This window comes from Pygoscelis adeliae, unplaced genomic scaffold (genome assembly GCF_000699105.1).
Source record: "Pygoscelis adeliae isolate BGI_AS28 unplaced genomic scaffold, ASM69910v1 Scaffold148, whole genome shotgun sequence".
Taxonomy (NCBI): Eukaryota; Metazoa; Chordata; class Aves; order Sphenisciformes; family Spheniscidae; genus Pygoscelis; species Pygoscelis adeliae.
The window spans coordinates 261,263-274,518 of record NW_008825258.1 but is presented as its reverse complement, the minus strand read 5'-3'; the positions used below and the strand labels follow the sequence as shown (position 1 = coordinate 274,518).

Here is a 13,256-nt window from a genome sequence, read left to right as displayed (position 1 = left end):
TAAAGGGGGAGTGGGCCATTGCTGCGGTAATGCTGTTATTCCCTGCTAGTGGAGAGAAGATATATTTCAGTTTTATGCTCTCTTCAAATGTCCTCAGACACATGGAAGAAATATCTTACAGGTGTTTGTATCACTGCAGATATTCCAGAGAATTGAAAACCCTCTGTATTCCAACAATAATCTTTCCCTCGACCTAAATGTACTTTATATCTCAGCTGGGGTGCCGAGTCCTGCCATTATTGGAGTCAGTGAAAAAATGGGTGGAAGTTTCAGCAAAATGGGGATGAGACCCTGGGTGTTAATTGTGGGGCTGTAGGGCTGACGTTGTGGGAGAAGCTGTACACAACTTTGTACATAACAGCACTCTGTCCCATCTGAGGGAGCTGGACCTGTCTTGACCTCTACAAGATTTGCCTGGGGGGGTTTGATCCTTGCTCTTATTAATATCACAAAGTAAATTAGCATTATGTTGCCCTTCATAGCAGACCTTTTAGGGGTCTCCCATCCTTTTCATTTAGACCGGGCCTCTGAGGGAAAAACCCAGTAATAACGCACTGGTGTGATAGTTAGTAAGCACATTCTACATAATTACAATGTTAGCGTCTCAGGGGGGAAATGAAGGCTTGTGCTGTCCCTTTAATAGGAGAATTTGATAATCCTCTTAGCATTTTCTCTTTTGGCTGATAATATTTCACAGAATTTTACTTTGTAAAATATTCCTAAAGGGAGGCTTAGGCAATAATGCACAGATTATGGAAATGACTCTCATTAAGTATAGGGAGAGACTTCGGCAAAGCCGTGAACTGCTTCGAAACATGTAACCCCCATTAGGAGCTTCATTTAAATGTTTATTCACAGAGCAGTAAATGTTTATTATAGAACATTTTATTGAAACATAAATTAAAGAACCCTAATTATACATATCACAAGTGTTAAAACAATATGCATTTATCAAGACTTAACTAAAGATCAGAGGTGAGGGGAAATGCAATTGTGCTTTCATTTGCATCTCAGCAACATTAATTTTGCACAAAAACACCTGAGCAAAGTGACCCTGAGGGAAGGCAAATGTGCAGGACCTCAAGGCAGGTGCTCCCCAGCTGTCCCTAAGCCTGCACCACCTTCCTGAGCAGCTTCAGACGCACCTTCATTGGTTTGTGCATCAGCCTTAACCATCTGTAAAATGGAAGTGATACTTTATGCAGGGGCCGCCAGCGTTTAGGGTTGGTTTTGCAGTTCTTTGGTATTCAGGGGGTAGAAGATGCTGTACAGGTCTCACAGTGTTCTGATCGTAGCGTTGCTGGCATATAATCCAGGAAACATGGCGTAGCCGTTTCCCCATCGGGGTCCTCGGTTGGACCAAGGTGTTGTTCTTCCTATTGATTCACACAGAGTAATGGTTGATGCTCCAGCAGGTCTGCCTGTCCTGTCCGCTGTGGGTGCTGGGGAGGTGATAGGCACTGAATAATGGCAGATGAGAGGAGCTGGTGATGGTCCTTGGCCTGACCTTCCTACCACCATGTGTTGACCCTCATTCCTAAAGTTGCGGACCAGGTTAGAGGTCAAGAAATATCAGTTCAGAAGCACCATCCCACCCTTATTTCCATTTGGTTTATTCATTTGCTGCCTTTCAGAGGATCTCACAGGAGATGTCCAAATTACATTTGAATCACCATTTCCAATGAACAGGCTAATTACCCTCATTATTGTGCCAGTTTTCTTGGGTTTGGGGCTGGGGGGGGGGAGGAGTTGGCAGTTCTCTTTCAAATGCTAAAGTTGCCTTCAGCTGTGGAAGTTATAACTGCAGATCTCAAGTGGGTTTAAAATCTTTCTGTGCATATTTTCATTAGGTCTAGGACTCTTTTCTAGCTCATCCACAGCTCATTTCTTTAAAACTTTATAGAAGTTGACAGATATATTATTTATTGAGGATGCTGAATCTGTACATTTCTCAATCTACATGTTTGAAGATGTACTCTGCTGCAAGTCCCCCACTTGGTTTGGTTTCTGATATATTTGCAAATTCTCTCCAGTTTGTTGCTTTACCAAGTACATGTTCTCTGTGCTGAGCAAGTATCTTGATACTCACTCTTCCAGAGGCAAATCCACAGCATAAATGTTGGTAGGGCTCATTGCAAAGCTTTCTTTTTTCCCTCCTAAGGGTATGTGTACAGTGCAGTGCCATGCAGAGGTACTGCAAGTACCTGAAAGGGTCCTCACGCTGCATCATGGTAGCATCTGAACAGCCTATGTGGCCTCCTCTCCCAAGACTTGTTCCAGTTTCTTCTGTTTTCTTTGTTTGCACCCTCTTTCTGCAGGACTTTTTTGATTCACAAAACTTCCACCACCATCCCTGTTCTATCAGTAGCTCCTACCCTTCCTATTCTCTGGTGGCTCTTCTAGTCCATTCCCACCTGCATGTCTGCTGTTTCCTCTGCTGTTGCCCTGGGTTTTCTGAGACAGATATGGGTTTCCCTGTCCTTCCCTTCCAAAGTGTCCCTCTGTCCCTCTGCACATACTTCTCTCATGTCTGGCAGTCTGTGCCACTCCTTTCTGTCTGTATCACATCCTTATGTTTCTCATGATGCTAGAAAAGCAAGCTTTGGTTTTGTGTTTTAATGAACCAGAGCCAAAGCAAAGGTGTTACAAGAGTGTGTTAGTCTGTGCAGCCTTCCTGGGTTTGGAGCAACTTCTACCACCAGAACGCCAGAGCTGCCATGTGGGAAGGAGGCACCGAGTGTCTGCATCTGTACAGCTTCATGCATGAGGTTTTAGTGAAGCTGGAAAGGAAAATGCTGATTCTTAGAAACAGGGCATTTTTTTAGGAAAGTAATTGTTTCAAGTAGTTCCCTGTCATGTTTTAATATTTTATAAAAATTAGGTCTTTTAAAGTGGTCTTACTTTATGAAATTTATAAGTCCTGGAAATGTAAAAAAAAAAAAAAAAAAAAAATTAATGTTGGCAATAATTTTGAAGGCTGTGAAAACTGAGTATTTTAATTGACCAAAACTCTTTTTTTTTCCTAATATTGGATAGGACTATTTTTATTTTTTAATTTGTTTTTCCATCCCAACCCAATTCAGGACTAGGAAAAATGTCAAGAATTCATAAATACTCACTGAACAGAAATTACTTTCCCATGAAGATGTCTTTGCCGCAGCCTGCAAGGCAAGGGTCCTAGAAATTGGCTTGCAATGCCTAGAAAGAGCAACTGTACTGAGCCTGCTAGCGTCTGGGTAATGCCATGTATTTTCGGGGACAGCAGAGGGACTGCTTTCTGTTAATGAGCTATGGATATACAGGCAGGGCTTTCCACGGAATAATTTTGTAACAGGGATAATTGAGCAGTTAATCAAGAATAGCAAACAAGGGCTCCATGGAAGCCCAGTTTACAGAGAGGACTAAATTGCTCTATTTTTCATGTGGCTATCTCAGTATTATGGTTTATTTTCTTTATCACTTGCTAACAGTCTTACTTGGAGAATGGTTATTAGTTTGGAATTTCTACAGTTAATCTGGTAGTTTAGAAGAAGCATTATCACAGCCTCCCATAAGAAGCCCATGTGTCTGTAATGGACAGGGGACTCTGCAACAAACAAGTTGTTATCTGCAAACCACCATCCTTTTTCCCAGTGAACTGGCAGACGGGGGTCTCCTGGCCAGCAAGTCTTGCTGCCTGCAGCCACTAATGCCCTTCCTGCCCTTCCACCTGCCTGAACACGACAGTGGCAGGGACATTGGGGTTTACTCTTCCTGGCTCTCCATGCCCCACATCACGGCTTTTCCCAATCTTGCTGCACCATGAGACCGTGGAAGCCCACGGCTGCAAAGCTTTGTCTCTGTAGAAAGAACAAAAAGTAACAAGGGAAAGGATTAAGCTGCTGAAAGGCATCTGGTTTCGCTGCGTGAAGGCACAGCTCAGCCACGTAATGCTTTTGCAGGTGTGCGGGGAACAGCCCTTCCTCTGCCAACTTTTTGGCAGTCCCCCTGTCCTCAAGGTTGCGTGACCCGTTGCCAGTTTGTATGTATTCATCCTATGGGAACATTTACTGCTAATAGACCTGTGTGTGCTGAGGAGCTCTCGTACAGGCTATTATCTCCCTTTCTGTTGGAAGCTGAGCTTTGTTGCTCTGCTAACCAGCACAGCAGCTGAGCGAACACAACATAATGTTCATGAATTATTGCAGGCAATGTCCATGTCCTCCCCAGCGGTGTGTGGCAGGGTCATCTGCTCTTCACTATTCTGGTCTACCCAGGAAACCTCTTTCAGTGTCTATTTTTGCCTAGTATTTTCATTTTACATCCAGTGCAGTGGTGACACATTGGTTATTCGACCATAATTCAGTATATAAAAACAGACGTAACTAGGAACATTGCTTTCTGCATGGCCTTGAGTGCTGAAGCAAGACTCAGCTGACCCGAGTGGGTGTTTTTCCAACAAAACAGGCTCCAGGTTTTTTGGCTGACACTTTTGCGAGCATTTTGCAGCCCCAGTTCACTGGAAATCGACTTTAGATGTATAATCTCACAAATGCCTGTGCTGCTGCCAGTTTTCAGCAGTGGTGGGATGGGTGCGCTCCAGAGTGCCCATCAGCAGCCCCACGCTCCCACAGTCATGCTGGGAACACCGTGGGGCTCGAGCTGAGGATCCCCTCACGGCGGTGGGAGGTCAGAGATGGCACGTGCTGGCTCTGGCTCACAATTTCCTCATGGCACTACAGATTTGTTCCTTGCAGTATTTTTTCTAATTCTCTTGCCATTCATGGTTTAAAGGTCTTGAAAAAACGTCTCTTAAGAGTGATTTTGTATCACTTGGTAATTCTCACCATTAGAAGTTTCTCACACTGAGATTTCATTTATAATGTGGTAGCCATCATGAAAACAGAGGAAGCTACAGTCCCAGCCCTGCAAAACTGTCAGTCTAATAATTTTAATTTTGAAGGTGGTATAAAATTCAGCTCCCACAGCCTCCTTCCAGCTGCTGCTGCCACAGACATCCCTGGCAGGAAACCTTGTCCCCAGTATCAGAAGCAACTGGGTCTCAGGCATCTTTGACCCACATGGTGTACCCCACCTGGGGACATATTGCTGTGTCCCCATGTTGTCATACCCAGTGTGCCGGTCTCCTGCGATTGCGCGCAGCTTTCTCCATCAGTGCCTGACAAGAAGAGGGAATGGTAGCTAACACTCTAAGCAATGCAAACGTGTGTCTGCATTTTTTCTACCCTGATGCGGGTGATATTGATTGGTCCATTAATGTAAATGCCTTGGCTGTTGTATGTTGCTTTTCTTGCTTATTAATCAAAATAATGCAAAATGAGGGGAAAGCAATTTTTTAGGAAAAAAATGAAATACAATCAACAGTGATTGAAAACAGACTGCTGGAATGTGATGGGGCTGTCTGCCACCCACCAGACATGAGGATACCCACAATAACTGGGGAAAAAGTTGAAACGCTTTATTTTGACATTTTGTGTACACACTGTTTGGAATTTTTGTCTCCAAGCAGTGTTTTGAGGGAAGATTTGCCTAAATCTGTTTGTTTGGTTAAAAAAAAAATGCAGCCAAATGTTTTGTTTGTATCTACTGACACATTTCAGTCAACTGCAAATGTCTTTTTTGGACGTGCAGGTTTTTGTTTTGCCTGGAAAAAAAAATGGAAGGAAGCAACTTTAATTTGCAGGCACCTTGAAGTTATTTCTGCTACCTACAGTTGGGGAGACCTCCCTGTAGCCAGCAGCAGATGCAAAACACCGAGACGTATACATAATATCCGGGATGCAAATACTCCCACTGAACCAATTCACAGGTTGGAAATCGAGCTGGTGCTTAAGTGCCTTGGTGTATTGAGGCTTTAACAATAACAAATAGCACTAAGGAGCAAAAATGATCAATTAAAGAACTCCTAATGAACCAAAATATCAGCCTCCCCAAGTTGGGAAGTCCAGAAGCTGAAAGGCAGATTAGACAAGGTGTGAAATCCCCTTGTTCGGTGTTTCTCACTACGTGGTAACCACTGCTCCGTGCTGCTTGTATTTCCCTGTGTTTTCTTGGTAAAGCTGAAGAGAAGGAAACTACTTGAGACACTGTTGCCAATCCTGTTCGTTTCTGTTACACAAACAGTAGGGAGAATCCAGTTATTTATTTATGTTCCATGCACAGAATGTAAAAAAAAAAAGGGATGTCTGGAGAAAATTACTCTCTTTTAAATTGATTGTAGTTACCTCAAACCTTGGAAATACTCATTTGTTTTCTGATACAGTTGACGGATTTTGCTGTGCAGCCTGGCATTGTGTAAGAACGTAATGCATGTAGTAAAGGTGACTAACCCCTGAGAACGTCCCCACTGATGCCAAGTGGCCCATATGCTGTCATAAACACTTTTTCGTCTCTTTTTCATGCTGATCACAAGAGCCCATTTTGGGTAGAAGATCACATTAGGCTCATTCATTACCTGCTGTGCTGGTCTGTGCATCTGCAGTGCAGCATGTCTGCACTGAGCTTTGGACTACATCCCTGCATGCTTTCTGATATTCCAAATTGTCTGTCACGGGTATACAGATCTTCTCCTGTGTGCATCCTGGAACATTCTGCCACAGAAATAAAAATTACTGGTAAAGGTGGCTGAACTTCTGGGGGATATGGTTGTTGAGAGCTGATACTAGGCTGTATATATATCACCAAGAGAAATTCCTGAAAATTGATATTTGTAGCAAAACTATCACTCCTTGTAGCAGAAGAGAAAGAAACTGACTGGCAGATTATTCTCTATTTTTATGAATAAATTTAAAATCCAATGAGAACCGTGGGTGTGACACACTAGTGAAATTTTACAGTACCACCGCAAACTTTAATCTTCACTTTTTTTTTTTTCTTGAAAGACTGTCTTTGTCCAAAAGCAAAATTTCAGGCCCAGGGCTACTGAAGACCATCTTTAAACTTGCCTTGTGATTTTGAGCAATACATCATGAGAGCAGTGATGTTCAGATGATACATTGCCCTAATACATCACAAGAGCACTATCGCTCTCATGATATATTAGTATAATACACTATCAGAACACTATCACTGATGTATTACTCAAAACCACAGTTTTTAACCCTCAAGAATCATCCTCATCTCTAGGCTGAATACACTGAAAGCTATGGATAATGACAAGAATAAGCAATTGCATATTCGGTTTCCCTAGGGTAAGCTGAGAAAAAAAAAAAAAAAGAGTGGTATTCAGAATATTTCATTAACTGAAACATCCTTGTAATTTCATTTTATTCACTGAGGGAATGTTTTTATGGATTGAAGCTAACACAATATAGGTATGTTTGAATTTTCTTACAAATAGCCTAAAAAAAACTTTTTTTTATTTTGGATTTCATTATAGGCTTGAGCCATGTTTTGAGAATGTTTCAATGAGGTGCATGAATTTCAGCTGGTTTCTACCTCATCAAATTGAGTCAGGTGCAAGCTGTCTAAATTCTATGTAAAGCATTTTTTTCTGATGCAGTCTTTTTTTTAAAAGTATTTAGGCACCATCTAAAAAGATCTGGAGATGCATAAATGTGATCTGTCACTCAGATCATTTGCTGCCTCTCCTCAAGGAGGTGTTGGGGTTTTTTTCGTGAAGAATTATTCTCAGTTGTTTTGGTTTTTTTTCCTCCTAAAAGAGAGTGAAAGAGAAAAGGGAAAAGATAAAAGAATGCTTTGCAATGTTGTAGCTGAACTTACTGCAGAAAAGCAGATAGATGAGCGTTTGATTTCCTAGTAGAGTTTGAGTCTTGAGAATCTTGAATTACCCTTCCTATATGGTATGAAGAGACTGTCATAATCTCTTAACAGAAAAAAAATACAGTCACAGTAGTAATACAACATCAAGTTGGCAAGGTGGCAAGTCATATATTTGCCTGCTTGTCCATATTTTTGTTCCTTTTCCCCATATCTTACCAGCTTTTGTGACAAAAATACATTGCCCCTCACCTCCCTCCCATACTGGGTAGCCTAAAGCTGCCTGTGCAGCTTATAGTCCTTAGCTCTGCTACCCCCCGAGCAATGGCCCTGCCATCAGGAGGGTGATGCTCATGCTTCAGGCTCTGCAAAACTGGGCTCATAATTCTTGTGCCTTGTAGGTTTGGGACCACTTGCTGCACTGGAGCCTGTGTCCCTGCAGGCATGTGCCCCCAGCACGCGCCTCATACCACTGGGGCCTTCAGTCCGTTATATTCGGGCTACAACCTCCCGGGGGGAAAAGCAAAACATTACTCTTTTTAACCTTGCAAAAGACATTGCATTAGCGGTGCTGAACAGCCTAGTGCATGTCCTTTTCTGACAGCCTTTCTACCTACGTGGTCTCCGTTATGTTCCATCGGCTCCTCCATCCCCTGGCCTGTGCAGCACAGCACTGAGCGTGGGGCTGCCCACACGAGCCCTCTGCCCACACCTGCTACAGCCCTGTCCCATCACCGGCACTTTGTTATTCTTGTCGGTTTTGAAGTCACAACACGCAGCTCTGAGGTACATTGTCATTTCAAAGCTGTGGCTAAATACGTCTCTGACTGACAACTATGAATAATTCCACAGAGCCCCTAAACTTCCAGGCATTTCACTCTGAAGCTCATATAATACAGCAGAACTGCTCTCTCATGTTTTTCATCTTTTATATTCTCCAAAGAGTTGAGATACAGTTATGGAACAGGTTAATGTATTTTCCTCTGAAAATAATGCTGTGGGAGCCCGTGCACGGTTACTTGTATGTGTGGAGAATAATGCTGACAATCCAGAAAAGAAAGTCATGAGCTTGATAATCACCATTATTTTGTTTCACGTTTTCAGCATGTTCATGTCCATGTCCTTCCAAGGAGGGCCGGAGACTTCAGCAGGTTTTTTGATGTCTACAAGGAGGTAAGGGCTGCACTCCATTTTTTGTTCAGAGTTGGGTTTGCTGTTAGAAAATCACCTTAATGATACAGGCCCTGCCTTGAGTGGAGGTAGTGGGATCTCTGCATCTTTATTGGTTGCAAAGAGCCTGCGATAGCACCAAGCCCTACACTGGGATTTCCTTGTGAGCTCTGGGTCAAGCTGTGGTCACACAGGCTCCCGAGGGAGGAGGCTGTCGACTTCTTTGGTACTTCAGTCTGTCACCACAAACAGAGCGAGATGACATCTCTACCAATAGCTGTGTTCTCTTATTTTAAGGGTGTGGGGAAAAAGGGTGACCACGCGGTTAGCCTGGCATGCAGGGAGCATGTCCTACCCCGTCTGCCAGCCTGGGGTGCCAAACTTCCCCCTTCCAACAAGGGAAAACACAGGCGACTCGTTACAACTCAGTCAGAAATTGCCTTCCGGCCTGCTTTTTGTAGGGCTCTGCTCATGCTCTGGACAAATTACATCATAGCCCCAAAGATAAAAATTAAAGAGCAACTATGCATATAGATGTAATAATGTATGCATGTGCGCAGATTGTGCAGCGGAGCTGGGGACATGAGCTGTTCCAGTGTGACTGAATTACTGGCTTTTGTTTAAATGAACAATTGTACTGGCATTAACAAAAAGTTTTCCCCAGCTTGACAGCTGTCACAAGGAGTTAATGAAAAAAATCTCACTATTGTTACATTTACAGATGGTTCTTAGTGGGTTTGGTAGGATCCTCTATCTCAAATATGACATCTCCTTCTCTTTCTGAAAGTAATTAATATAAACTTGTTCAGTGCTACTGCAATACCATCTGCTTGAAGGAGAATTCATGACATTTTCTGCTTTTGTATTTTTTCCTTTGTGATATATACATGATGACAACTCTCCGCTCACAAAAAAAAGGTAGTGTATTTTAAAGTTTTCTAATGACTTAACTATGCAAAAGTGGTGAAAAAATTTTATTATTGACCAGTTACATGAAGCGTAGAGACTGAGAACCCCACTAATAAGGGTAAAACCTTATAACGAGACTGCTGAGCCAGGAGATCAAATGAAATTACATGATGGCCATCTTATGTGCTGCTGTAGTTAAAAGCAGATAAGTGAGGCAACTTGAAAGTTAACATTTTTTCCTCTTCAAATGTGTTAAGTGGTTTTAGATGCTGCACCAACGCACAAACTCTGTTCCCATTTTTGTCGTATTTACAATTCCATTTTCTTCTTTTTTAACACATTTATTTCTCCCTTGTTATATGTAAATACAAACAGACAAAACTCTGTTAATGAACTAGACTATACATTTAGTGTTGTTAAATGCAAAAGGGTGACAAATTGGTGAAAAATATTTTTATCTTGTAATTTTCAGTTACAGCAATTGTAGGTGTTGCTTTTAGCAGACATAGGAAGCAAAAATATTTAGACATAGATGTGGTAATATATCTTTTAGCAGGAGAATGTATAGCCTCAGAGTCTAACCAGCTATTCTTGAATACCACAGAGCTAACTTATGCTTTTGTACAGACTGTAGCTGATAAAGATTTCATGTTTTTTTAGGAAGCCAGGGAAAAAAACCACATTTGATGCTATAAAAAGTTTGATGCAAAGTTCTATTGCTGCTTTGATTGGAGGATGGAGAGGCTTAAGCTGTACGCTATCACAAGTGGATAAATCTATTTTGAAAAATGCAAAATGGACAAATTACTGAAAATACAGCTGACTTTGGAAATCATTTGGAGCTTATGTCAGTAAGGCAAAAATCTTTTGATATAATGCCTCTCCGTGTTGTACCAACAAGACATATCCTTTGTCAAGAAGATCTTTTATAAGATTTAGGAAGATATGTAGATCATGGTGGGGCAACAGGCTGAAAATCTACATGGGATAGAGTACCATTAGGTGAGATGTAGGTGCTAGAGAGAGCTTTAAATCCATCATCCATGAAATTTGTACTTAGGACAATCCAAAACCTGTATATAAACGATGCTTCGTTTTCATACATTTGAGTGATAGATGGAGTTGTAGTTCAGGCAGCAAAGACCACCTTCCAAAATCATCCCCACAGCCTTTTCCTTGTAGCATGTGACATGGAGGCTGATCAGCCTCCCTTAAACAATTTGTGTAATTGTAAAGCACACCCAGGCTAAATTTTACATATTGTGGTGCCTGGTTTAACTAGCGCCGCTTTACAGCTATTGGGCATAATTTTCACAGATTCTGGATGTCAACTCTGGTTCAACCTATCTATTGCAACCCGCTATCTATCTGTAAATGCCTTTGAGCTCTCCAAGCTCTGCAGTTGTCATCTGTATATGCTCAGCAGATTGCTGACAAATCCCATTGCTCTGTGAGTGTTTGACAGTGAAGGGAATGCCCAGATGTTGAGACATCAGTCCTCTTAGGAGACTTCTAGAGTTGAGACAGCTAGAAAGTACTTGCAGACTCTTACCGTGTGCTTTATTTCTCCCATTTGGTTTGGGAGTGACCACCCATCTAATTGAAAAGGCGGAAAAAAGCATATCACGTTGATCCCTGATTAGTCTGTTTACTGGGCTCTGGTATCTTCAGGCCTTTGGCTATGAAGCTCTGACATAGCCTCGTCTAAAGCAACTTTTAAGTGTAAAGAATATAGTTAAAGGTAGGGTATATCTTTAGCATTTGGATTTTAATAAGGTTGCTGACGGACACTAATGTCTGCTGGTTTCTGGATATATATTTGGAACTTCAATACTAGAACATTAATTGTAGAAGGGATAAAAGAGGGGCCGACAACTATTTCACAGCACCTTCTCTAAGGCATTTCTTGGTGGAATATGTCAGTTAATATTTTAGGTTTCTGTACCTCAGTGCGTATGAAAGAAGTCACTGCATGACTTTTCTAAGATACAGAGAGAATGATTAATAATGAAAAAAAAGAATCTGCATTGAATGTTTTAGATGTATTTCCTCTGCAACTTTGTGGGGCTATTTCCTGGGAGGACATTTCCCAGGGAGTGTTAGCTATCCACCCTCTGGGCTCACCACGGTGAAAAGCTAAAGGTATAATTTTTCAGTTCTTACCTTTTCCTGCAATTATTTGAAGCCTAATCCTGCAAGTGTGCACATGTCAGAGTTAAATTGGTCTTACAGGCTTTTTTAAAGGATCAGGCCCTTCATGTTTTACTATTGCTGGATTACTTTTCTCAGCTACATCTTGAGTAGTTCTTATTCATTGATTCACTTTTTTTCTTGGCCAGCAAAACTATAGCAGGTAAATATTAGGAAAACTTTTAATCAGAATACCTCTTTATTCCTCTGTTTTCTATTTGGTTTGAAATAGATTAATATTTTTACATTTATTAATCAAGGAACGTAAAGGCCTTCCTACCAAGGAGTTGCCTGCTTTGAAGTAGATTAGGTTTTTTGCTATTGTAAGGGCGTGTTCACAGTATCCGATAAGAATTTGGTATTAATGAACATCTTTACTGTCAAATGTCACCCTGTGTTGCTGCAGTCAGCACAAGTACTGCAGAGTTGTTGGAGGTCATCGTGTCCAAGGCATTCAAGAACATTATCCTGAAATGTCTCAGCAGTTTCATACACTCAGCCATCTGTGGGCAGTCCTCGTTCAGTGTGTGTTTGAAAAGTCCATAGCACAGCCTGTCCCTGCTCTCCACTGAGTGGTTAGCCATTACCACAATATAAATAACATTCATCATCCTTTAGGTTGGCAGGTAATAGCCGTGCTGGGGCAGAGAGTGTGGGTCTTTCTCAGAAAGGAAGACTGAATCAAAAGTCCGCAATACCGCTGTCATGAGTACTGACCTCAATAAGTTAATTTTGAGGCTGACAGACTCGGATGGGTGAGAGCAGCCTGGCCTCTCAGCAAAACCCTGAGCATCCCTGGCATGCAGTGATGTGTTTTGTGGTGCAGACCCCTGTTCCTCCCCAAACTCTGTGTTTCACTTGGTGAAACACAGAAAAACAGCAGCCTGCTGTAACGGATGCAGCTGCAGCAGTGATGCACAGCCGGGGCTGTGCATGCAGGACAAAGAATGCCCATCCCCGCGCCAGCTTTGCTTTCATGCCCACCTCATTTCCTCACTTGTCTGCAGTTCCCAACCTAGGCTGGAAAGCACTGAAAATACTGTAGAAGGGAAAAGTGTGAATGAGAGAGGTTAACCCAAACCCCTGTGTCTCTATCCCCTGGCTGCCTGCCAGACCTGCATCACAGACCTCTTGTAATGAGCCTGGGTGAAACTTCCTAATGTGAATTCTTCAGTAGCTTAGAGATTTTGTAAAACACAGAAGCCAGCAAAAGAATTCGGTTCATGCTGTCCTCCTTCCCCCTGGCATTCAGGCACGCAGAGAGAGAG

At 42.2% G+C, this 13,256-nt stretch overlaps 1 protein-coding gene across 2 annotated transcripts in view; it reads left to right on the top strand.

Moving 5' to 3' along the window:
• The window catches only part of FHIT (fragile histidine triad), a 503,760-nt gene that overhangs the window by 399,736 nt on the left and 90,768 nt on the right, over positions 1–13,256 (top strand). For both annotated transcript variants that reach the window (XM_009329489.1, XM_009329488.1), the window contains exon 5: positions 8,824–8,892. In XM_009329489.1, coding sequence (XP_009327764.1) covers positions 8,824–8,892 — 69 coding nt within the window. The remainder of the gene's footprint in view (positions 1–8,823; positions 8,893–13,256) is intronic.